Here is a 27,724-nt window from a genome sequence, read left to right on the forward strand (position 1 = left end):
TAATAAATTTAATTTTTTCATATATTATATATAAATAATTTATACACAACTTAATTGATTTTAATATACATAAAAACATAATCGTTATTATAATTTACGATAAAAATTTTAAACAAACTGCAATAATGTACAAAATATAACTGAGCACAAGAGGGCGCAAAATGTTTAAAGTTTGCAATAACATTTTTGAACGGTAGATGGCTAACACGTTATTAAAATATTTCAGTACAATTTAAACAACAGATGGCACGTTTGTTAATAAAATATGAACACTAGATGGCAAAATTAAGATTCAAAAATTTTAATTTTATTTGGAAAATTTTACTTACTATTTGAGACTTACATATAATATAAAAGAAATTTATAAACATAAACATTTTATTTTATTTCCAGACTTTCTGCGTTGTTTCGAAGCGATTTCGTAAAAATTATATCCATCGCTTTACTGGCACCAAAAGTCTCTTCCTGTTTCACCCGTGGAGCACGATACGAAGGATCTGTGTCTACATAGCTACCAATCAATTCTTCGATTATTGCGTCATGGCCACAATTTTGTTCAATTGCATTTTCTTAGCCATGACTGAGACAGTGGAGGAAGCAGAGTAAGTTTTGATGATTTAGTTTAATTAAAAAAAAAAAATTACTTCATTAATTCATTAATTAATTGTATTGTATTGTGTGCAGGTACATCTTCCTTGCCATTTATAGCATTGAGATGGTAATTAAAATCATTGCGAAAGGATTTTTGCTCAACAAATACACATACTTGCGCAACCCGTGGAATTGGCTGGACTTCGTTGTCATCACAAGCGGCTACGCCACCATCGGCATGGATGTTGGTAATCTGGCCGGCTTGCGTACATTTCGCGTGCTGCGAGCACTTAAGACTGTTTCAATTATGCCAGGACTTAAAACTATCATCAACGCACTACTGCACTCGTTCCGCCAATTGGCTGAGGTCATGACGCTGACGATATTTTGTTTAATGGTTTTTGCACTGTTTGCATTGCAAGTAAGTGAATCGTTCCTGCATACACCTTAGATGTGTATAAAGCAGTGAATGCGCATGATTAAGCGAATTCTTTATCTTTTCAGGTTTACATGGGGGAGCTGCGCAATAAGTGTGTAAAAAATCTTCCAGATGATTGGTTGAATGCGACCGATATAGAGTGGAAAATGTAAGCAATACACTTTTTTGGAAATATATTAAAATGCAATAATTAATTTCTCTTTTGTAGCTGGATTAACGATACGGAAAACTGGCTCTATGACGAAGAAGAGCTTCCAATGCTGTGTGGTAACTTGACCGGCGCACGTCACTGCCCACTTGGTTATACGTGTTTGTGTGTTGGCGAGAACCCAAATCATGGATACACCAACTTCGATAACTTCATGTGGTCCATGCTGACGACATTTCAGTTGATCACGCTGGACTACTGGGAAAATGTTTATAACATGGTAAGTTGAATTCTTGATGTTTGGAAAATGTTTGGAAAATGGAAACTAAAGTACAACTTCTATACAATTGTTAAGGTCTTGGCCACATCAGGACCAATGAGTGTATCTTTTTTTACTGTGGTTGTGTTTTTTGGCTCATTTTACTTAATAAACCTAATGTTAGCCGTTGTAGCGTTAAGTTACGAGGAGGAAGCGGAAATCACCAATGAAGTAAGTCATTCTTCCATACTTTTTTATTTTAACTGTAAATTGTAATAAACTCATTCGTAGGAACGCAAAAAAGACTTACTAGATCACCGAGATGATTCAACTTTTAGCTTTGACCCGTCCGTTCTAAACGTAAAAAAGTTAAACAAAAACAACAAGAAGAAAATTGATTCTCGAAAAGGTGTTCTACTTGCCTCATACAGTAAGAAAAAGACACGGCGAAAAAAGCTTAAGTCAGGGAAGGATGGTGCCAATAACAACGACAGTAACGGAAATGGCCAGGTATGCTCACAAAAGATACATATTTTGTTTTCTTAATTCCTTAATTTACACATTTACGTTCCTTACACACTTGTAGAGTAAAAGTAGATCTGTTACGCCGAGCCCGAGTCCGAGTCCACGCCACAGCAACACAGAGCGACCAAAAGCACTGGAATTACAAGCGCAGCAACCACATTGTGCGAAAGATGCGCAACAAAAAACCCGTATCTGCTTTCAGGACGAAAGCACTAAAAATCCAAACATGCTCTACCCCTCAGACTACAAAGGTCAATTACTGCCCACAAGTCGACAAGCAAGTTCCAACTCAAGCGGCATGAATCGAGAATCTTCGCAAGATGATTCGGGAGTTGTTGACGACCACGAGGAACAGGACACTGGCACTGAAATGGTCAACGTTTCAACAGTGGAACTACAAAACGAGCTTACACCAGTAACGTTGGCACTATCGCCACGCGAGGTGCGTCTAATAAAATGCAATGGAAACATTGCCCGAATCAAAAAGCATAACATTTATGCGTTGCATCAAGAGTTTTCTTCCGAAATCGTTGTTATCGGTAACTTACAACAGCAAAACAATGTATGAATGTTTAACATTATTTAAATATCTTACAGATGATCTTCCAGATCGTAATTGTGACAGATGTGTACAATGTTGCATTGACTACGAGGGTTGGCTGCAAATACAAAATTGCTTATATAAGGTAATTTATGACCGAAAAATTAATGAAGAAAAATAAAAATGCATATCATTTCAGGTGGTTAGAGACCCACTTTTTGAACTAGCCATAACGCTGTGCATTGTACTGAACACGGCATTTCTCGCCATGGAGCACCACGGCATGAGCGAGAACTTTCGCAATGCATTAGATGTGGGAAACAAAGTAAGATTACCCATACCCATTCCATAACTTTTATACAAAAGTACATATATATAAATCTATATATGTATATATGCATACATATATATGTATATGTATATATGTAATAAGAAAATTAAATTATTATTTTGTGCAGGTCTTCACATCGATCTTCACGTTCGAATGTATTATTAAGTTAATGGCTTTATCAAAGGATTTTTTTCTTTGCGGATGGAACATTTTCGATCTCATCATTGTAACAGCAAGTCTGTTAGATATAATTTTTGAGTTGGTAGATGGTTTAAGTGTATTAAGGGGCTTGAGATTGGTAAGTATTTAATTTAATGCAGTTATTGGAATAGAATTTTCTAACCATACTAATTTTATTTTGTTAAAAATGTGCGTCTTTCAGCTAAGAGTTTTAAAGTTAGCACAATCCTGGACGACGATGAAAGTTCTGCTCAGCATTATTATTTCGACAATAGGTGCTTTGGGTAATCTGACCCTTATTTTAGTTATAGTTATATATATTTTCGCTGTGATTGGTATGCAACTGTTTTCAAAAGACTATACACCTGAAAAATTCGATCCAGACCCAGTGCCAAGGTAAGATTATAATAGATTGAATTCATAAGGCTGCAGATGTAGTAATGCAATCAACTGGATTTATTTCTTACTTTAATAGATGGAACTTCAATGACTTCTTTCATTCCTTCATGATGATATTTCGCATATTATGTGGTGAATGGATCGAGCCACTTTGGGATTGTATGCGAGCAGAAGAAGAGGTTCGTGTCTTATTTAAAAATAAATAAAACGATCCATGTTAGTAAATTATTTCTCATATTTATTGCAGCAAGGAGCTTCGTCCTGCTTTGCGATATTTTTGCCAACTCTCGTTATGGGAAATTTTATGGTGCTAAACTTGTTCTTGGCCTTGTTGCTCAATAGTTTCAATTCAGAGGAATTGAAGTCCAAAAAGGAGGTAAGTATTGCAGGATCTGTGCACTCCACCTGCATCTCAATTCAAAATGCGCATAAGAGATTGATGAGAACTTTATTTATATGTGTTTGGGTGTCTTGATTAATTTTATAATAAAAATACTAAAAAATTAAAAAATTACTTAAATAACTAAAATTAAAATTAAAATGAAAGGACAATTTGAAAATTCCTTGCGGAATTAAATCCAAAACTAAACAACAATTAAAAAAAAAAAATAAAGCAATTATTTGATGTGATTATCGATGTTAGTAGGAATTGTGTTTATTCAAGATGTTAAAATGCATACCAAATTTAATTAAAAATTTTAAATAAAATGTTAATCATTTCGCATTCGTTTTATCATTTCATAAGAAAATAGTTAATGCAACTATTTTTCTTTTCATTCACTAAAGATTTTATATGATTTTTGTATTAATTCTTAAAGGAAAAAATTAAAAAATATCTTTTTTTTAAGCACACTTGAAAGGCTATTTTAAATTTTAACATAAAATATCTTTATTTCGCTTTTTCACGACACAAGGAACATTAAATATATTTGCTATGTACTCATGATATTTTCTCATTCGTCAATCTTTTCTTCACGTGAAAGTCTCGGTTTCAATACTTTTTCAAATTATTTAGCAAATTATTTTATTTCGAAATTATAATTTATAAAGAGGCTTCGAAAAGTAGTGACCTACAACAACAAAAATTCATTTTATATTATTTTCATTAATTGAATTGGCTGACCATACAGCTATTTCGAGTATTGTCAGAAACCCATCTTCAGTGGGCTTGGAAATAATTCTTATATTTAATTATTCGTAAATAATTTTTTGAGACTGCAAGTATCAGGAATCAAACTCGTGCCCTACCAATTTTAAAGCTCAGAGTCAGCGCTTCTTAACCAACTAACCCATAGCCGTACTTAACTTATGTTCGCACATTTTTCTGGAGTTTTGTTAATTTGCTGTGAAAGTTTATTAACAAATTCGCTTGCTGTGTTTATATTAGAATGAAATCATAAAGCAGATATAATCAGAATAACTGAATTAATTAATTATATTTATTTTTTTACTTGTTAAATTTTAATACTATTTTGTATTTTGTTCTATATATATGTATGGTATTGGTTATAAATTCAGACACCATAACTTTTTTACAACTTTTGAACTTAATTTTTTTTTCGACTGACTGCTAATGAAGATGTTCTGACTCTAATTTTCTGACACATAAATACAAATACGAATTTCCTCTTTGAATACTTATATTCGATCCTAATATTCTGCTTAATATAGCTTCACATTCCCACAGATATTAGTAAGTCCTTGTTAATAACGTTGGTCCTAAAAACTCTTTTAATCTGACACAATATTTACACTCAATCGCCTTAGCTTAGTATGGTCCATGAAGATTTTCGTTATCTTTTATGATCAGATGATTTTATGTAGTAGGTATAATTTGAGCCACTACGAATGTGTCTTTGTGTGCGATATTATTTTGTTATCCAAAGTGTACTTCGTAACTGTTCAGTAATTCCATAAGAAGTCTGCACAACTACGGTCTGTACAGACATAAGGTTCAAGGAATGGGTCTCTCAAAACAAGCTATTAATTCATTAATTAACTACTGCTATAGTGGTCTCTTGTGAATTTAAATCAGAAGTAGAACAGCCGTTGCGTTGTTAATTAATATAAATTTATAATTCATAATTTTTAACGAAAGCATTTCATTATTCCTAAATGATTATTCGAATGTTTAGTTAATAACATCAAACTATGCTCAAATAGCTTCTATTGTTCCATATGGTCTACCTTTCTAGTTCTCATATTTCTCTGCATAAACAAAATATATATTGTGCTAAAAAATTACAGAGAATTGTTGAATAAAACGTAAATTTTTATTAAATTATCCACAATTATGATCGTTTTTGATGTTTGTGACTTAAATAGGTGCTAAACATATATGTAAGCTTGTTTCATATTATAATTCTCATTCACTTTAAATGTTTTGGTCAATATTAATAACAGCGTTGTTTTAAGTGTTGACAGTAAAACTGTGAGTAGTACATATAAATGTTATGCTTACAAGATTTTAATAATGTTGACTCTATTTTAATACAATAGCTTGCTTTGTTTACAGTTTTGTTCGAACAGTTTTTATACTTTGTTCTTGATGTATTCACGGTTGCCATTTGAAAATTTTTTTCTGTACCAAAATTGGTTTAAAAAGGTACCATTTCTGTAAAAAAAGGTCCAAAATTTTTCTATTGTCTTTTTATAAGGAAATACAATTTATATAAAATGTACAAAAAGTATAAAACAATACAATATCCACAATAAAGTTGGGTCGCCGAAAATGTACCATTTTTTGAACATGAGTACCAAACGGAAAAAAAAGTACCAATTTTAGTACTAAAGTACCATAAGTGGCAACCGTGGATGTATTTTATAACGTTGATTATTTATAGATATGTGCGTATATAGAGACACATTTAAAAAGTAATGTTAAAAAACTTATTTTTATCAAAATATTTAATTGAAAAAACTCTATTACAATAAGACCCCGCTAAACGCGTAGGAAACATTCCATCAAAATAGAGCGTAATGCGAGACAGTGCTAAACGAGGCTATCTTAACATATAAATAATGGGGTTAGGGGAAGTTTGATAGAAAATTGCTTAGGTATTAAATTAAATACCAAATATTTGTTTCTTACAAAAACAAAAACGATGTAAACGAATATATATAAAAGCAAATAAAATTCTAAGTCAGTCAGATCATTTTGTTTATTCTGTGTTTCCAATTATCTGCCTTCTTGTCAAGAAAACATCTGATGTAGTTTACGTTTCCTTTATGCATTCTATTAGAAGTTGTTGATAAGTGGATAAAGCATCTATAACACCCCGTGTTGATTTTGACGTCTTGATTTTTGATTTTCCTGTCAAAATTTGGATCATTTTCAACAATTTGGTTCATAATTTCAATTGAAGTGGTCAAACTCCTTTTTACAAACGGAGTCTGTAAAAGAAAGGTCTTTTTGCTCTTCTTCGAAATCACTAGCATTAATGTTTTTGTTTTCTTCTTGCACATTTAATTCCTTGAGCTCATCATTAGAAAGACTAGCTGCTGTTTCTTGAACTATTTCTTCGACGTCTTTCACATTTACCTCATCTAAACCGGTTTGTTTCGCTAATTACACTATTTCTTCCACTATTTCATACATATCGACAGAGTGTCCAATGTCTTCGCTCTTACTTAAATCTGGCCAAATGTTCTTCCATAGTCCCTTAAAAGATCTTTCTGTTATCTCAATCCAAGAAAGATTTATGTTTTCTACAGCGTATTCGCTCAGTTGTCGTTGAAATAAAAGAGTGCTAAACCAGAACAGCGTTTAACGAAGCAGCGTTTAGCAGGGTGTTACTGTATATCTAGTGTAAAATGTTACAAAAAATTTTAGGGTGAGGTTTGAACTACAAAACTAATCCATTATATACGCTACTACAGGTAGTATATATCTAACGTTTCGATATACTATTATCATGTATGTTTTACGATATCTTTCAGCGGAATTTTCTGGGAAGCTTATGTTTAATAATGGATTTATGCACTTTGTCATTTGCCACGTCACCATACAGTAAAGCGGGCTTAATGATTTGCTTGTATTTAGAAGTGTGGGTTGGGTTTGTATTAGGTATACTGCTTTTAAGGATGGATTGTAGAAATATGATAATTTGGGAACAATAATTCTTTTGTTCTTTATTATAATTTTATTTTTTTTTTTATTATAGATATGCATACACTGCGATCTTTTGTGCAGCTTTTCGCCCAACTAGTTCAATTCCAAACATTTAAAGAATTCTGTCACAATTGTGAGCCGTATTTTAGCTAGGTGTTCAGGGCTCAAAAATCCACTGCCTTAATAATCAAGTCTGCGTTTTGCCACGACTGGGCAGATGCATAAAACGTGTTCTGATGTTTCCTGTCAGAGTCGGCAGAATTAGTTTTGTGCCAGACCAATGTGTTTCAGAAGGTATCGTAGTCTACAGTGATCTGTTAGCAGTTCCATGTAGAGTTTGATATCTCTTCTGCTTAAGTTCAGAACAGCTTCAGTTTTTATATGTTAAGGGATAATAAGTCTTTTTGACTGTCACATGTCTTTTTGGGCTCTCTAGAAGTGAAATTCTGTTTTTCCCTTACTAGGCAGGTTTCCGGGTCTACGAAAGGTGTTTTTGCTCCCTTTTTGGCTAGAAAATTATAATTAATTATAATATTAATGAAAAAGTATTGAAACGGAATTGCATATTCTTAAAATCATCTACTTACTCATATAACTGTATGCCTTATACTCTAAAATCTAAATGTTAATTAATGTTTTTATTGTCTTTTTTCCTGTGTTAATGCTAAAAATCTATGACTCCATGTTTGCAATTAAAATAAAACTTAACATTAATATTTAAATGTGAAATTTCCTTTCTAAATAAATATTATATATATTTATATTTATATATATATTTTCGTGTTCTTATATGTGCGCTCTGTGTTAAAATTTGATTTAATAAAAAAAATTATAAATTTTATAACTACGCGATATAATTAATCTATATTGAAAACTCTACATCACGTGTACGTATATATATGTATATATAAATATATATAAACAAATGATTTCGAACTGTTCGTGCACGATGCGTTTGAAACTGTCTACAACCACACAAACTATAACTAAATATATAAACGAAAATCTGAAAAATATGCCAAAAACGATATTAAACAGATTTTCAAAAAAAAGGTAATTTTTCTCCCGAAATCCTTGAATCCTTTAAATAAGTCGCTTACCTTCAGTTCTGGTTTGTTTTAGATTTTATGTAGTTTTTGCTTAAATGTTCTAAATTTTGTGTGAAATTTATGTTGAGAGCAAGTTTTTTCAAATAATTAATTATAACATATTAAATAAAAATTAATTAAATTAAATTTGCATGCTAAATAAAATTTAATTTCGATTGGTGCAAAAATTGTTTGCTTAGATTTAATATTTTGTGTAATGTCCTTAGAAGCCTTTAGTTTTAGAATTGCAAGAATTGGGTACCTATAGAAAATAACTGAATTAATTATATATGAAACCTTTTTAAACATTTAAATTATTTTTTATTATTTAATCTTTTTATGAAATACGAGTACATTAAATGAAACTTTTAAGGAATTGGTGGAACCCAAATGTTTTAAAAAGGTTTCACTTAGTAATATTTTTCCTAATTAATTTTTTTTTCAAAAGTTCTCCAAGTCTTATATATCAAGAAGAGAATTAACTCATTACAAAACATATTCAAATCTAGGAAGTCGGTGAAGAATCGAAACTAGCACGTAGCATTGAACGTGTACGCGATTTAATACGAAAAAAACGTCTTGAACGTAAGGAACGCAAGGAGCGAAAATATGCATCAAAGTTTCAGCAAATTGTTATAGAAGCCCAACAACAAGCCTCGACATTGGCCATCGAAAAGCCAACCCTGATATCAGAAACCAAGTTCCATAGACTAAGTTATCAGGTAAGAATATTTAATAAAAAAATAACTAATTTTGGTTATTGTAAGCCATAATTCTTAACCCAAGGAATCTATGAATCGTCCAGTATCGGGATCTGACTTTGGTTACCAAATTCCATTAAAGGATGGTTTACAGACAATCGCTGATGGCGTTGAATATGAAAATGATTTTCAGCAAGAGTTACAACAGCATTTACAGCCAATACACTTGCCACCGCAACAACAATTGGAGCAGCAATTCCAATTTCAGCAACAACAAATAATTGTGCCAGCTTATGAGGGCAATATTTCAAGCTCCTGCCAATTAGACAATAACAGTCATAATGACTATAATACACTATATCCTCAAGCAGAACGAAAATTATTACATCAGGTGTCTTCCGGTTTTGGCACTCAACATTATGATTCACGCGATGATCCCACATATACAGAATCCATAGAGTTACGGTTGATGGGACAGTATAACTCAACAGATACAGATCCTTACCCTAATGATCATCGCAGTGGGTCTTTTGTCAGAGGAGATTCATTGCAAGATAGTTCATCACGTCGCTATTATAGCGAAGAGCATGATGAAGCTTATCTGCAGTACCAAAAATCTTTACTAACTAGATCACCAAGTTATCGCAAGTCTCTTGACCGTTTGTCTCAATCAAGTGATCAATCACAACGGTCGCTAATACCCTCGCGTAGTCTTAAGTCTGATGATGATTTACATTTGCATGTACATAGACATTCGAGCGGTTTGTCGTTAAATACAATTTCTATAGAGCACGAAGAACTTTTATCCCAACAGGGCAACCTACGCGATGAACTGCTAAATTGTGAACAGAGAGAATTATTTCAGTTCCTTCAGGAAGATATAGACAATAGTAATAACTATTTTAGTGACACTGTTGGTTATGGCTCAGCAATATTAGAAGCTGATACAGATTCACTTATTGTTGATTGTAAAAAGGAGGATAGAAAACCGTCAACTAGTAGCATTAAATCAAATTTAAGTTACTTATCCAACTCTCTTATTCAACAGTTTGAATCTCGTCGTAATGGTAGTGTTCATTCGGGCAATGGTAATGGTTATGAACGAACTGAAAAAGTGCCACTAGTAGAGCACTCTGAGTTTGACAATATAATTCAAAGTTTTGAAAAGGAACTAGAAGAGATCAAAAGGTCCACAACTTCTTTAGAGCGACGTCTTTCGACATTGTCAGAACCTTCCCCAATTGCTGATGAAGCGAATAAGGCCATACTGGATCACATCGCAATTATAACTGGATCTTCCGAACGTACAGCAGCAGATGAAGTTGTTAATTCATTAAACCCTTATGACAGTTACGATATATCGACAGTACCTCGACGTCCTCATCCTATTCTGTCCAGTGTTGATAGAAACTCAATTAAAATAAAGCGACGTAGCCTTGAAAAGCAACGTAAAATTGATGATGATTTTAGTATATCAAATGAGATACGTAAAATCTGTGATCAAATGCATGCACCTTTTGTGACAATGGAAGCAATGGCTGTAGCTGCTACAGCAACTGCTGCAATTGGGACACAATCGCCGTTTCAACGTCGAAAAAATGAACTATTCAGTGCTCAATTCGATCGTTTTAAATGTCTTTCCTTAATCGAACCTGTAGAAGAAGTACCTGAAGAAGATAAACCAATATCAACGTTACGTATGGAATCTGAAAAACTGCCACGCAAATACTTGACCATTGATGCACTAAAAACAGATAGTCTTTCATTGAAAAGCACAAACTCCTATGAAAATTTACTCATACAAAAGCAATTAAGTCGTGCATCGCAAAATGGATCACTACCATCAACTACGCATGTACCGCCGACACCACCCGTTTCATTAAAATCTACAATAGAACCACCAAGTTTAGTACAAATATCATCGCTTAAAGCGACTCCCCCTCTTGCATCTCTTACCGAACATCAGCAACACTATCATGCTACCAAAATTGAAACCACAACACCGATCCTCCCAAGGGCTGCAGGCGGTAATTTAAATGTTAAAAAAATCGCGGAGCATCCACAATCGAAACTAGACAAAGCCGCTTCCTTTCAATCAACTCGCACCGAATCTCATAGCTCAGGTGCGGCCGACACAAGTTCGGCTCTGGCACACAATATCTCCAGCAACAGAAATGGTGCTGGAACGGAGGCTAATAAGTCGCAGAAATCAACATTTTCACGGCTGACTGAAAAGCCATGGCATTGTTTGGTCTCCTACGTAGACGATCTCACTGTAGGTGGGAGACGTAACTCGCAGGGAGCATACAATGATCCAATGCAATATCCAAGTTTTGGTCACACTAAGCCGCCGAAAGTGCCAGAAGATTGTTTCCCTCAGAAGTGCTACGATCAGTAAGTAAACATTTTTCATTAAAAAAAATAACATTTCATTTAAAAGTAAATACTTGTATACGTATTGCAATAATTTAATTTTTTAATAATAATAATAATTATGATTTTCTTAATATACGAGAATGAATGAATAAATATAAATCATTTAAATATTGTTTAAAAACCTTTAGCTTTTACTTTCGCTGTCCATGGTTCATATCTTGTATGGGCACTAAGACTGCTGCGCGGTGGACACGCGTAAGGACGGCTGTCTTAACGGTTGTCGATACTCCAGCCTTTGAGTGGTTTGTCTTGGTACTGATCTTCGCATCAAGCATAACGCTCTGCTTTGAGGATATATACTTAGACAGTAACAAGTCGCTGAAGCGCATACTTTACTGGACAAATTTGTCTTTTTGTCTAATATTCGTAATTGAAATGGTGCTAAAATGGTTAGCTCTGGGGTTTTCGAAATATTTTACAAGTTTTTGGACATTGCTGGACTTTATCATAGTTTTCGTAAGTAACTAACTACTTTTTACTTTTTACTCTCTTCGTGCTTTAAACGTGCTTTCCTTCTATTCCATTTTAAGGTATCAGTGCTTTCGTTATTAATCGAAGAAAATGAAAACCTCAAAGTATTACGATCTTTACGTACCCTAAGAGCTTTGCGCCCTCTAAGAGCAATATCGAGGTAAGTCAATCCGTACACCAACTATATACTCTCATAACTTGTGTCGTATTTTTACAAGATGTAACTTTTTCCATGGAATGTGTTGTTTATGTTTACAAATAAATTTTTGAAATATCTTCTTGTGCAAGCATTATTTTTTCAGACAATTTTCTATTTACTATTTACTCTGAACCTTCTCTTTGCTCGCTTGGAAAAGAATCCTACTTTACGTATTTTAATTAATGTATTTATTATATACCATATATAAAATATTTAGGAAGTATTTAATACAATTCCATCTTCTTTAAGAATTTCGAATAGAAATAACAGCACTTTGGATTTGTTCATAATCGAACATTTCCGTAAGAAATTTCTTTCGTGCGAGGCGTTTCATCCTGTAGATGTCCTTTAAAAAGTTATATACGAATTTTTAAAAAAAATTTTATTATTAAAAGAAAAAAATATTTTTTGAGTTGCGAATGGAACGAAATATAATTGAAAAAAAATTGTGAGAGAAGAGTTTTCTTTTTAAATCTGGAACATTGACAGTATTATCTATTAGTGATTTTGTAGTAGTAGTGCCAAAGTGAAGTAAAGCTCTGCAGCGGAAGATCGTTGGTTTAAATTTTTGGTTGCAAACACAGAGCAATTCGTTACTTTTTGCTTTCCAAAACATTTTAGAATTATTTTATTTATCTATTGAATTCCTCCATAGATGCACGAACTATTATAAGTAGTAGTAAGAAATATTATGAGAAAATTTTAGACGATGACATACACCATATATACAAACTAGCTGAAGATATTAGATGCTTTAGACCGAACTTCATAATTAATATAGTTTTATTATATTGTATATATTTTATATAAATCAATATGTACATATATATTACATATATGGTTTGGTATATATTTTTGAAAAATTTTTACAAATTTCACACTGCATGTTTTAAATTTAAATAGTTTAAATTAACTATTTACGCACTCATATTTTGAAATGAAATTTAACTCTTCTTAAACGAAAAGTATAATTTATAGTTCTTAGTGATTATTATATGATGTATTGTAAACAATAAGCTTTATTTCAACAAAACTAACTTAAGTAACTCCAGTAATATAGCTAATTAATAGCTTAGCTATGTTGAAAACGATGGTGTACTAAGGATAGTACGAATTTTTACTTAAGCTTTTTGTGCTAATAATGATCATCGAATGTTTAAAGACTGGTTACTTGTTGCGATTAGAGACTCCATAACTGTTTGGACTTTGTTGGGCACCAGTTAATAAGCAGTAAAAATAAAAAATTATTACTACACAGTGAAACGCCACTCATAGATAAATTTTCGTTGCCGTTAGCACCAATTCAAAAGTATATCAGTATCACCATATGATTTGGTAAGGTTAAGTTAGGTTAAGTGCCAGCCTAGTGCACCAAAGCTCATTTAAACAGAAATAAAAGCCCGGTGTAATACAACACTGTCTATACCATCCTAATGGTGGAAGTTTGAAGCATCTAACGTGTGAATGTGTCACTTTGAGTATGTGCGATTCCACCACTTAAGTCAATGAGAACCTGATAAATCTATAAACTTAATCTTAACCTTAGTTTTGAAGAATGACTGTGAAGTTAATAAAAATAAGGGGACCAAAGATTTAATTCTTTTCACAGGCAAATATTACTTACTTATGTGGCCATTACAACCCGTTACCCGGTTTCAGCCTGACGCAGCATGTCTTTCCAGGCTCCTCTACTACATGCGCGCTTTCTTCAGTCTCGTACACCAAGGTCGGTTAGTGCTCCCTCAACTTGATCACTCCACCGGAGACACAGTCTAGTTCTACGCCATCTTTCTCAAACTTCTGCTTCAAATACCTTTTTCCCTGGAGCATCTTCATCCATTCTCACGACATGACTAAGCCAGCTAAGCCGCAGGATATTAATTCGCTCTTACAAAGAACTTTTCTGTCGAACATTCCCAGTGCTGCTTCATCATTCTGTAAAAACGTCCGTATGACAAAGGCAAATATAGGCATTTAGAAATAAGGTGAATTAGGTAAATTAAATAATGTAAATTAAATGCCGTCTTATTGCATTCTTTCCTAATACACAATGGCCTGTCAACACAGATATAGTAGTACTGAGGTGGTTCCACTTTAATTGAAGCAGATGAGTGATGTTAATTTTGGACTAGGCAAGTCTTGTGATCTAACAAGAATATCCATATGCTCAGGCTTTCATTGCCACGTCCAGGTATTTACGATTAATTTTCAGTAAATGGGTTTTAAAGGGGATACCATTATCCCACAAGATGCCGGAGATGACTCTGTGTCCTGAGATATTCATATAAGTTGGAGAGTGAGAATTTTAGACAACTCGTTGAGAAAAGCTCGGAATTCTCGAACTACTAAACAAATGGTTTTAACGCCTACCAAAGATTAATTAAAGCGATTTAGGAATTATTTTTTGAACTTAAGACCCAATTTATTAAAACAGGTTTAACAGCCGCCTTAGATGTTTAGGTTGGCATCGTCAGTGTACATTTCAATCATGTTGGAGAAAACCAAATCCCTGACGTTAAATCTGATTTTTACTAACTTGTAACTTTACCAGAAGCCTGCACGGTTGATTACTGTGAAGTAACGTGAAGCTCTACTTTCCGTTGTGGAGTAAAAATCTTCAGTACTTTCCAGATACCAGTTGATACACTTAAAAAAAATACTTCTAAGTTGTTCCCCATATGTTGAAATTTTATCATAATCCCTTGTTTTTTTATTCACCCATTTTAGATATTCATTTTTTAGGTGTTGAGCTTTATAATTAATTGATAGAACGAATATGTGCGATATCTAGATTATGCAAAGATTATTTATGCTTTATTAATTTTTGTGTTTCAAATATGGATAATGAAGTAGAAAATGTTCTTTGTGCAGAAAGTTCAATATAACATTCGAAGCTTTCATTTAAATTGAAACTTCACTATGGAAACTAAAATTATTTGTAAACTAGTGTAATCTTTACAAACTTGTACAAAAATACTCTCGTACGTCACTTCATAACAAATACTAAACTCTCAGTAAAAACCGAAAAATTTTCAATTTGTCGTGTTCCAACTGAATCAACTGTAGTTTATAAAATTTTAAATTTGTTAAAACAGTGCTAATTAAACTGATACAATCATAACTAAAGATATTCGATATATTTTTGTGAAAACTTGTTTTAATTTTCTTCGCACCAGATACTCTGAATTGATGTGGTTTATTTAACAAACGACTGTACTCGTATATACACTACAGAATTCATTTTCAATATTGACTGAGATACAAGGTGTCGAATATATTTCTTTATGGAAAGCCCTTTAGTTCTAAAAAATTCGAAATATCGGATTATTTTATCAAGTAATAGATTTTAAAAAAAAATTTAGTATTAGGTGTATGATGTCGCTACATAGTAACCGAAAAAACTGCAACTGTGTTATTGCACTCGGCATGAAACATGTTTATGAGAGTATATGAGATATACTCATATACTTTGTACTCGGAAATATAACTCACAATGATATGAAGTACTTAAATCTGTATGAAGCACCCAGAATTTCAAAAGACATAAATGATACAAAGATTGTACCTTACCACTGATTATAAATAATCAACATTTCTGTGTTGTATGCTTTTTATTGGAATTTAAGTGTGCTTTGCTCAATCCACAAAAAAGGTGATCCTGCAAACTGCGCCAACTACCGCGGGATCAGTCTTTTAAATATCGCATATAAGGTTCTATCAAACGTACTATGTGAAAGATTGAAGCCAATCGTCAACCAACTGATTGCACCTTATCAGTGTGGCTTCAGACCTGGCAAATCCACTCTAGACCAAATACTCACAGTGCGTCAAATCCTGGAGAAGACTCAAGAAAAACAAATCGAAACACACCACCTATTTGTCGACTTCAAAGCTGCTTTTGACACTACGACTAGAAGCACACTCTATGCCGCTATGTCTGAATTTGGTATCCCAGCAAAACTTATACGGCTATGTAAAATGACGTTGAGCAACACCACCAGCTCCGTTAGAATTGGAAAGAACATCTCTGAGCCGTTTGATACCAAACGAGGTTTCAGACAGGGTGACTCCTTGTCGTGTGACTACTTTAACCTAATGTTGGAAACGATAATTCGAGCAGCAGATTTAAACCGTACTGGCACAATATTCTAAAAAAGTGTAATGCTGCTTGCGTATTCCGACGATATTGATATCATTGGTCTGAACACCCGCGTCGTCAGTGCGGCATTTTCCAACTTAGAAAAACAAGCAAAACAAATGGGTCTTGTGGTAAATTAGGACAAAATAAAGTACTTTCTGTCAACAAACAAATCTCCTGAGCGTCTTGGGACCTACGTCACTGTTGACAATTATAAGTTCGAAGTTGTGAAAGACTTCGTTTATTTAGGAACCAGCTTAAACACCAAAAATGACGTCAGGCTAGAGATTCAACGAAGAATTACTCTTGCCAACAAATATTACTTCGGGCTAAGTAAGCAATTGAGAAATAAAGCCCTCTCTCGACAAACAAAAATCAGGCTCTACAAATACCTTATCATGCCTGTCGTGCTGTATGGTGCAGAAGCTTGGACAATTACCAACAGTGATGAGAAGGCGTTAGGAGCATTCGAGAGAAAAATTCTTCGGAAGATCTATGGTTCCTTACGCGTTGGCGACGAGTATCGATTAAAATGGAACGATGAGCTGTATGAGCTATACCGCGATATTAACATAGTTAAGCGCATAAAAATTCAGCGGCTACGCTGGCTTAGTCATGTTGTGCGAATGGAAGAAAGTGCTCCGACTAGAAAGGTATTTGATTCGGTACCCGCAGGTGGAAAACGCGGTAGAGGACGTCCGCATCTTGGGTGGAAGGACCAGGTGACCAACGATTTGGGGGCGCTCGGTACTACCAACTGGCGTCAGAAGGCAACTAATCGGGCTGACTGGCGGAGGCTACTCGACGCGGCCAAGGACGACACACGTCTGTAATGGCCAACTAACTAACTAACTAACTATGCTTTTTACAAATCTATTTCTTGTGTCCATGTCTTAACCTACCTGAGGTCATTCGCACTGTTGAAAAACTAATACTCAACAAACAATATTCGTTGGTAGCCTTCCTAGATATCTAGAAAAGCTTCAATAATGTTTTCAAGAGATTTATCAATAACTTACTTGCCATAATAGATTCACAGAAAAGCTTCAGAGAATGGGTAGTCTCAATTTTGAAAACAAGGACAAACATTCAGTCAAAGTTCAGCGGTATAACTCCAGGATTAATTTAGGGGATGAGGTTATTTTATCATTATTACGACTGAAAATCCTGTTATCTATCTCAAGCACCATCTCAGATTATCAGGTACTTAACTTATGTCACCTATTTTTTATTTTCTTCAGAATGTACTTGTATAGTTGGTTGTATATATCATTCAGAGGCATTAGGTCGTTCCCTATTTGGTTTTAACACTCGCATCAATTTTAGCAAAATTGTCAACCATTTCATTTCCCACTGTGCCTTTATGGCTACAAACCCAACATACACACAGCTCTGATCTATGGGTTAATCTGTTTTGCATTGCTGAACATTTTTGGAGAAAGGCCAGGTGAAGAGATTATTTTTACTGCCTACAAAAAGTTTGTTGTGTATTTATTTTAGTTGTTTCTTCTTAGTAAACAAATTGTGCAGTTTTTCTAAAAACAAATACGTCTGTTCCAACTTAAAACTTACTATAATCTTCGATAATCCTATACGTGTACCTTAAGCCCAGTTATTAACATAGGCAAGAGTAGTTTTTAAAAGCTAATTCGATTAATATTGTCAAGTTGTGTTCCAGGCATCATAATAAATATTAGCTTTAACCTTGGGGATGTACTATATGTATTTATGGACTGATGTTCATTTGGGCTGTTTTGTCTTATTTTTATCTCAGATATTACCATATATTATAGCTTCTGTATAGATGTTTATAATATACATCATAAGTATAAGTACTTAGTCATCAAGTTTTAGATAAACCCTATGTGTTTATTTATTATAGAAAGTGTGAAAATTGTATTTCTGGTTCTGTATTATTGAATTTTATAGTAAATTTCTTATAAATAAAAGAATTATTTACTAAAATATGTAAAATTTATATGTTTATTATTATTACTTAAATTTAAACTTATTTTATAGCTTGTGTTTTTGTATGTTGCATGCTAATTCCCTAAAATATTCCCAATATTTTTTATTTCTTCTCTAACACACTGCTTATTAAACTATATAACTATAATACATTACCCTGTAATTTGATTAAAGTTTTTAATTGTTCAACTCCACAATATCCTTGCAAATTAATAGTACTAACAATAGCGTATCGAAATCCCCTGACTATGTGCATATTTTATTTTATTTCTATTCCAGGTGGCAAGGAATGCGAATTGTAGTAAATGCTCTCATGTATGCAATACCGTCAATTTTCAATGTGCTTTTAGTTTGTTTAGTTTTTTGGTTAATATTTTCCATAATGGGTGTGCAATTTTTTGGTGGTAAATTTTTTAAATGTCTCGACACTGATGGTGAACTGCTGCCCATAACGGTTAGTAATGACTCCAATGTACCATAGTCACATTGTGACCAAATATTTAAAGCTTAAGAATTTTTGCCTTTATACTTGTATTGTATAAAGTGTATTAACATACGTATATAACTAAATATCTTATTTTATTTGTTAAAGTCACTGATATTAATAGATCTTTTGAAATATTGCTACATATAGGAAGTTAATGATAAATGGGATTGCATTAAGCGGAATTACTCGTGGATCAACTCGAAAATCACTTTCGATCATGTTGGCATGGGTTACTTGGCTTTGTTGCAGGTAGCGACTTTCGAGGGCTGGATGGAGGTAATGGCCGATGCTGTGGATGCCCGGGGTGTTGATTTGCAGCCTCAACGGGAGGCAAATTTATATGCCTACATTTACTTTGTAATTTTTATAGTGTGTGGTTCATTCTTCACATTGAATCTATTTATTGGAGTTATCATTGATAACTTTAATATGCTAAAGAAAAAGGTAAGTCGTCCGTGGGTCCTGAACAAAAAACAGGTTTGCTTTAAATACATATTCAACAGAAAATAACAAAATAAGAAAATTCGTTAACAAAAGGTCATAATATCTATTTAATTAATTAATTAAATCAATGTTTTAATTAAATTAATTGTTCATGAATTTGAAAAATTTATTTCATGTATTAAAAATGCAAAGATTAAAAATTTTCTAAGTGTACAAAAGTAGTCACACATTTTAATATAAAATTTGTTATTATTATTCATGTTTATCTAAATGTATATATTTATCTCTTCATCATTTCAAACACAGTATGAAGGAGGAGTGTTGGAAATGTTTCTCACCGAATCTCAAAAACACTATTACACAGCGATGAAAAAGTTGGGACGAAAAAAACCACAGAAAGTCATTAAGCGACCCATAAATCATTTTTTAGCTATGTTTTATGATTTATCAAATTCGAGAAGGTAACCGAACGCTAAAAATATGATTTGAGCCCTAATTTATTCATTTTTATTTTATTTTTTAAATCTTATAAAACTATCTTTTTTTTATTCTATGCATATGTTTATTGTTTATAGTTTATTATTGCTTCCAATGCTTATTTTAAAAAATTAAATTATGTTTTTTGGTTCAACTATACTATGTATTAATAAATTATATATATATTACGTTTAACCCCAGAAATATTTTAAAAACCGCTCATAATCTTTCAAAGTGGTTTTCTTCATAAGATTAAGCTATAGTGCATAGATAAGAACTTTTCTTTAAAAGATTATCTTTTTGCCATGCAACATGTTCGATTGTTAATGATTTGGTGATAAAATTGTTTAAACACTTTACTTCTCCTCGTTGCGAGATCGGCAAGGTGTTTACTTCTTTATAGATTTCTCTGTATAAAAACAGGACCTATAAGGAATGTACTAGCCAAAGTTTTTTTATTATATATGTTAAGTAGAATTGAAATAGATGTTTTTATCACCAACAATAAATACAAACTTGAAACGATCACTAAAACTCACATAGGTATTCCAGAACAGATTACACTATTCTATAATCTTTCAAAACTATTTCTTTATATATTCGTACAAGTCATTAAGAAAAATATCTTCTTTGCTATGCATGGAGCAAATCTAACTCTTCTACTCTCTATAACTTTCATTAAAAGAAGCTAACAATATTTTAATATATACAGATCTGTTAATCCGAGTATATTAAAACCAAAGAAAGCAATGAGAATATTGTCCGATAAAATCATTTTATTTTCAAATACTTATGATAGCGACTATATCAGTAGTTTACTCAAATGATTCAAATGATTCAACCAATGACCAATGATTCAAATATAATACATATTCAATAGAACTGCGCCAATCTCGATTCATAAAAATTGCGTTCAATCCGAATTACTGAGACATTCAAATTGTTGGAATCATATTAAAAATATTTGGGAATTGGAAAAAGTGAACAAAAATCCACTGCTAATTAATTTATTATTAGATTATATATATTATAGAGTATATAAACAAATAGCAAGCAAAACATATAGGCGAATAATACATAGACGCATGTATGCACACAGCCAATAAATGTGATTTGTTTCCTATACTATAGGAGGAAACATGTTCATAACATGTGGACCGGACTAGCGAATTAATGATCAATCAGAACTACAAAGCAGTAAATGCATAATATGCATTTCCGAATTACCAGAGAATGTTCTACTGGAAATTAATTATGCTATTGTAGTATTGTGTTATCATTATTATTATTAGTGACTTCTTAAACATTTACAACTTAAGATCAATTATGCTTCTATTACGCCCAAAACCTTTAAAATAACGAGAAGATTTTATCATTCTCTCCTAATTGTAGTTTCTCATGTAATTTACATTCGATATCTTTTTCGTGTTACTAGTGGCAACGATTTCGTTAATAAAATATCGTTGACAGTATTTTCCGCCAATGAAGCCATTAGTGCTCATTAGTGGTACCACTAGGCCGTCATTATCTTGTCTTATTCTTACAATGTCAGATATTCTTTTACATCTATTGATAAAAGTTTACAGTTTATGTGTAATTTAAGTAATTTCTAGACCCTATAGACGCAAAGATTAAACTTTTTTTTTTGTCGTTTTAAGATGAAGTCCATTTGAAAGATAAAAGTTTAAGCAGTACGGGTACGCGATCGCTTAAAATGCTTAATTAGTTATTCATTGTTCAGAGACTTGGGTTATAGTACTCTGCGAAGGAGAGAAGAATTCTGCAAGCAAAAATTATATAAAAAACTAAAAAGTTAATGTGGAATTGGAATAATATTGGTAGGGTTTGAGATAGAGTTAAATAAATAAAATACAAGATAAGAAGGATGTAGAAACAAATAAATAGAGATATTGATCCTAACATATTTATATAAACCTTGCTATATTAATACGACCAAACCAGTGCATTAAGAAAATGGAGCAAGTAGACTACGATATTTAATGTATAGTTTAGGTATAAATCATGAAAAAAGTAGCATTATACAGATCTCTCTCGGAATTTCGTTTTGCAGAACTAATGTTAGAAATATGATTGAGTTTTATTGTTTTACAAAAAATTCCTCAAATTAATTTTTGAAAAAGTCCGAATAAAGGATATTCTATCGATTTAATCATACTGATATCGTTATTTTCGAGAATATAAAGAATTTATCCACAGATCCAGTTTTATATCAGTAATATAGTGCTATAAAAGAACAATCTCTAAAAGAAAGTTATCATATATATGGTTTCCTAAAGTATTTTTGGCTTCTTTTGTAAACTTCAACATTTGATAATACATCTTAAAAATATAAATCACTGAATAAATATTGTAAATACGTTACTGAGATGTAATAGATATTACTTAAACACCTGAGTTCTGTTTGATGTTGCAAATTTTTTTTTATTACTAAAAGTTTTTTATTTCTGCTCTCGTTATTGTATTATATTTATTCAATTATATTTTAATGCCGAGAATTAAATTATAGCTTTAATAAATTTTCTGTTAAGTATTTGCTAATGCCATTTAAATTGAATATATTTGTCTTTACAAATGTTGTAATCTCTTGAATTTCTTACTTGTAATTCCCCATCCAACAACAAAATATCTACACATTTTATGAACAAATATACTATCTACAACTACAACAACAACAACCACCACCACTCAAACAAATATAGATTCGAAATAGCTATATTTGTACTGATTTTTTTAAATATGTTAACCATGGGTATCGAGCACTACAATCAGCCGCATGCGGTTTTTTTTATACTCGAAGTAAGCAATGCATTTTTTACCACCGTCTTTGGTTTGGGTAAGTCCATTACACTCCACCTAATATTATTGTTTCGGGACTTTATAATTAATAAAAAAAATTTATGTGCATCTAAACAGAGGCAATTGTGAAAATAATTGGACTACGTTATCATTATTTCACTGTGCCATGGAATGTGTTTGACTTTTTGCTTGTTTTGGCCTCAATCTTTGGCATACTAATGGAAGACATAATGATCGATTTACCCATAAGTCCCACTTTGCTACGCGTAGTCCGTGTGTTTCGCATCGGTCGAATACTGCGGTTGATAAAAGCAGCCAAGGGTATTCGAAAACTGCTCTTTGCGTTAGTAGTATCACTGCCAGCATTATTTAACATCGGTGCGCTATTGGGGCTTATTACATTCATATATGCAATTCTGGGCATGTCACTCTTTGGGCATGTTAAACTCCAAGGCGCGCTTGATGATATGGTTAATTTTCAAACGTTTGGGCGAAGTATGCAACTGTTATTTCGTCTAATGACATCGGCTGGTTGGAATGATGTATTAGAATCCCTGATGATACAACCACCAGACTGCGACCCTCTCTACAATAGACAGATTAATGGCGATTGCGGCCATCCACTGCTGGCAATTACTTATTTTACCAGCTTCATCATAATTAGTTATATGATTGTTATTAATATGTACATCGCAATTATTTTGGAGAACTTTAATCAGGCACATCAAGAAGAAGAAATCGGAATAGTTGAGGATGATTTAGAAATGTTCTATATAAGATGGTCTAAGTATGTTAAACCACATTTCGGTTTATTGTCAGAAATTAAAAATAATTTTTAACTGCAGATATGATCCACATGCTTCGCAATTTATACACTTTGGACAGCTCTCTGATTTTATTGCATCTTTAGATCCACCGCTTGGTATACCAAAACCAAACTCAGTTGCATTGGTATCATTCAATTTAGCCATTTCAAAGGGTAATAGAATTCACTGCCTTGATATATTACACGCCTTAGTCAAGCATGTGTTAGGACATGTAGAAGAAACTGACAATTTCAAGCAACTACAGGAACAAATGGATGTTAAATTTAAGAAACAATTTCCTACACGTAAAGAACTCGAGATAGTGTCTTCTACACGCATTTGGAAGCGTCAAGAAAAAGCGGCCAAAACTATACAAACCGCATGGAAAGATTACTTAAGGTATATAGGTTTTAATATTTCAATATTTTATTTCTAAAAAAATAATATAAAAATAATTATCTATACTTCAGAAGGAAAAAGGAGAAAGAGCGTTCTAATTCTGGAGATAGTGTTACACAGACTTCTAGTCCGGGTGGATGGCAAGCGAAACTGTCAGCACTTAACTTTTTTCATCTACAGGTAAGAATTAATAATAATAATAACACGAGGGTGTTGGCTTAGTCAATGATAAAATAAGGAACTAGTTGAATTTTAGTTCCTTTTAAATTTATTTTTCGATATAGTCTACTTTAAGTGCTACATACATCATTATCGATAAGATTGTTCAAAGCCTCCAAAATAGTGTTAAGTTGCAAAGAAAAAAATGTTCATGTCAACATGCTCCGTTATGTAAAATTATATTATTTCATTCTATTTATTCGGTTTAGAAATGTTTATTATGGCTAAAAGAGTATTTTATATGTAAGATATTAATTAATTATCTTTACAGGTCAGTCGTCGCGGTACTCAGTGTTCTAGTCGGGCTTCCTCACGTAAATCGTCTCGAGCATCTGATGCCTCTGACATAAGTGAACTTGCTGGTCCATGGTTAAATCTACCCTTAATGCTTGTATCTGGTGCTGATGACGTTGTCAAAGATATCAAGCAACAGAGTGAAGAGCTTGGCAAGCGGTATACATTTTTTAAAAATCCTAAATTTATTTTTTTTGATTTTTTTTGAAATCCGATATATTGCAATTTTTGGCGAATCGATTTCAATTATAATCTTTTGTTTTGACGAAGATTCTTTTCCATTAGTCCTATTTTTAGAATATCCTCTTGTCTATCTCTTACCTACGAGTCATTGCTCGCAGATATGGTATCATCGGTTTTACGAAGTGGTTCACAAACAAGCGATTTAAATATAATGAACAATTTTAAAGAATACACAAGAGGTAATTGCGGGCAGTGGGCGGTCAATGTTAATAAATTTGTAATATTTTAAATATAATATTTAATTGAAGTAGGTTCTATTACAAGGTTACATACAAATTAGTTCATATATTAAGCAAATATTTTACTCTATACTCTTCTGTAAGAAACTCTATTCATTCATTCTATAGTAATTGGTTGTTACTCGTACTTAGAATACACAATATATATACCATATATACCTATATAGTATTTTATATACTAGCATTATTGTACGGTTTTGTGCATACTATCGAGTTAACTAAAACTATGAAATTAATTGCAAATAATATCTTTTAGTGCTTAGTAAATAATTTATGTAAATTAAAAAAAGTTAAATTTCTGATTTGATTTGCAAACGATTGTTTTGATCAATAAACTTCATATTTCGCATTATATTATGTATAGTATAGTATCTTTCATGTTCTAGAACTGCTTGTAGCACTAAACAGTATTCTTCATCTTCTATTCACTTCATCAAATCATTTTAAGACACTCTTAACTTTAACTTTAATTCAAGCCAAAAATTTATTGTCCACAGTAAACATAAGTAGTTGTGTCAGTCATCGTTGAATCAATTGAATCCAGAATATATATAAACCAAGGCCTTTAAAATGTTAATGTAAAACGTAAACTATTTTTAAAAAATTACTTATGTTTTAATAAAATTAATAATTGAGTCTAAAGTTAGATATACAATATTTTTCAAATAAAAATTTAAGAACATAACAACATATATTAAAACATATCATCTGATTGAACATAATAGCAAAAATGGAATATAAGTACCATGGTCCAACTTAAAAGGAAGTTTTCTTTAAATGTTGGTTGTTCGGTTACGAAATGGGAGAAATAATTCCAAATATATATACTATCTTTCCGGTGTGGTATATAACGAATAATTTGTTTTCTGATTTTTATAATCTACGGAATATGTAGTTTTCTGCACTTTAATGTCGCATGTACTAGAATCTAAAATGATATATGGAAATGAGTGCAGATTTTCGGAAGAGCACTTACTAGTCAACAAAAATTCGTCAAAAAATTGCAAATATGAATATTTTATATGAATATTTTTTTAACATTAAATTTTGAATTTGTTGAAAATCTCCTTATTGTATTTTAAAAATTTTTTTAAAAAATAAAATTTATAAATATCAACAATAAACAACAACAAATAAAAAAGCGGTAGCATATTTGTGGAAGCACCTAGAGCTAGTCGTCGCCGAAGTTTTTATAATTTCTTTTTACGTCATCAGGATGCAGTCGATGATAGTTTAACATCACCATCAGTACATAGAAAAAGTAATTATTAAAATATCAGTTTTGTTTTAATTTCATAAACTTTTTTATAATAACTACAATATTAATGTATTTCATTTGTTTTTTAATATTTGTATTTTTTGTAAAATTAAATTAATATTACTAATAATTACCTACACTATCAATACTAATACTAATACTAATACTAAACAAATCATCCCTAGAATGCATTTTAAACACATATTAATACTTATGCACTTATTAGCATATGTTTTATTAAATATATTAAATAATTACTAATCCTAAAGGCGTTAATGGCGTCAAGTGAACTGTATGCGCCCTTGACTAAATTATTAAGTTTTTTACAATAATTATTAGCGTTTTATGTATTTAACTCCTAACCATTTATGTCGTATTAAATTATTTATATCTGTTCACAATTCCTAAACGCTGATGCAGGCATATCACCCCTAACAACAGCTATTTCCACTGCAACCATAACCGCCGATTCCGATACTCATAGCCAGCAAATAGCGCCCACACCCACACGGAAACGTGCTACGAGTTTCATACGCAAAAAGCCACCACTAGAAAGAGGTTTGTCAGCACAAAGCGCTTTAAGAGTTAACAAAAATGCTTTTGTCTGTATGTGTGTCGATGGTGTTACCCCAAGTCTGTCCAGTGTAAATTAAATAAAAATCTTTTGTTTCAATTATTACAGCTGATGGTCCAGCGCCAGAAGTAATTGTGACGAAACCATCTCCCGAACAACAATCCTTACCGATGGGCTTAAGGCCCGACAACTCAACTTTGGTGCATGTGTTGGTGCATAGAGAAAGTGAAGAGTACAAGGATGATGAAGAAAATGAACATATTTCCCAAACAACGGGTAAGTAAAGTATGCCACTTTATTATATTACATATCAAATTATAATGTATATTTAGAAAAACAAAAACCGCCTCCGCAAATACGTATAAGTACCGGGTCCGATGATATTTGTGTTAGCGGTACATCTGTTGTGCAAATAATGGTTGACAGTCCAAAAGAACCACCTCGTGGTGACTTTGTACAAGATTTTGAAATTCCTATAGTTACATATAGTAATGGTGCTAAACACCATTCAGCAGAAGGTGAAACTGCAGCAGAAAGAAAAGATATCATTGTTGGTGTAGATACGCCAATTGATGTCAACATTCAAGGTGACACATCTCAGGTGTTTTACGATTACGATCCGGAACATGCCAACGAGATTATTGTATTAGAAACATTAACAGAAGAATCACCAAAATCGGACGATCAACCAACAACAGCACTGCCTGATATACCACGACCGTTGACAACCTCTAATACCGCAAATAAATCGCCTGAACATTCTACATCAGATGATAGCGAAAAGGTTAGATGACCATCATTGCAAACAGCACCGGTGTCTGAAAACTCAAGCTCCAGCACCAGTTGCTGCAGTTCGCGCCCAGTATCGACATATAGTTCTGGATCTGGTTCAGAGACAGCTGCTGCTTCAACAGAGCCAGCTGGAAATGACGAAACTAAAAA

General features: G+C 32.5%; 1 protein-coding gene across 1 annotated transcript; it reads left to right on the plus strand.

The window, feature by feature from the left end:
- Nucleotides 1-161: 161 nt before the first annotated feature.
- Nucleotides 162-27,663, plus strand: LOC119675109 (sodium channel protein 60E-like). Its single transcript, XM_038086295.1, has 30 exons — nt 162-170; nt 394-602; nt 685-1,012; nt 1,096-1,178; nt 1,239-1,458; nt 1,534-1,668; nt 1,729-1,947; nt 2,024-2,501; nt 2,560-2,648; nt 2,703-2,828; nt 2,962-3,132; nt 3,217-3,410; nt 3,490-3,592; nt 3,661-3,789; nt 9,122-9,334; nt 9,399-11,707; nt 11,878-12,205; nt 12,280-12,380; nt 18,805-18,979; nt 19,160-19,456; nt 19,763-19,917; nt 22,654-22,787; nt 22,868-23,537; nt 23,596-23,955; nt 24,027-24,135; nt 24,446-24,627; nt 24,754-24,890; nt 26,629-26,814; nt 26,891-27,058; nt 27,115-27,663. The coding sequence occupies exons 1-30, from the start codon at nt 162-164 to the stop codon at nt 27,573-27,575; spliced, it is 8,478 nt and encodes a 2,825-aa protein (XP_037942223.1). The 3' UTR covers nt 27,576-27,663.
- The last annotated feature ends 61 nt before the right edge of the window (nt 27,664-27,724 follow it).

This window comes from Teleopsis dalmanni, chromosome 2, assembly GCF_002237135.1.
Source record: "Teleopsis dalmanni isolate 2A chromosome 2, ASM223713v2, whole genome shotgun sequence".
Classification (NCBI taxonomy): Eukaryota; Metazoa; Arthropoda; class Insecta; order Diptera; family Diopsidae; genus Teleopsis; species Teleopsis dalmanni.

Coding starts and splice junctions, on each gene's coding strand:
- LOC119675109 (XM_038086295.1), top strand. Junction 2,829..2,961: donor CATTAGATGTGGGAAACAAA/GTAAGATTACCC, acceptor TATTTTGTGCAG/GTCTTCACATCGATCTTCAC. Junction 22,788..22,867: donor TACCACCGTCTTTGGTTTGG/GTAAGTCCATTA, acceptor GCATCTAAACAG/AGGCAATTGTGAAAATAATT.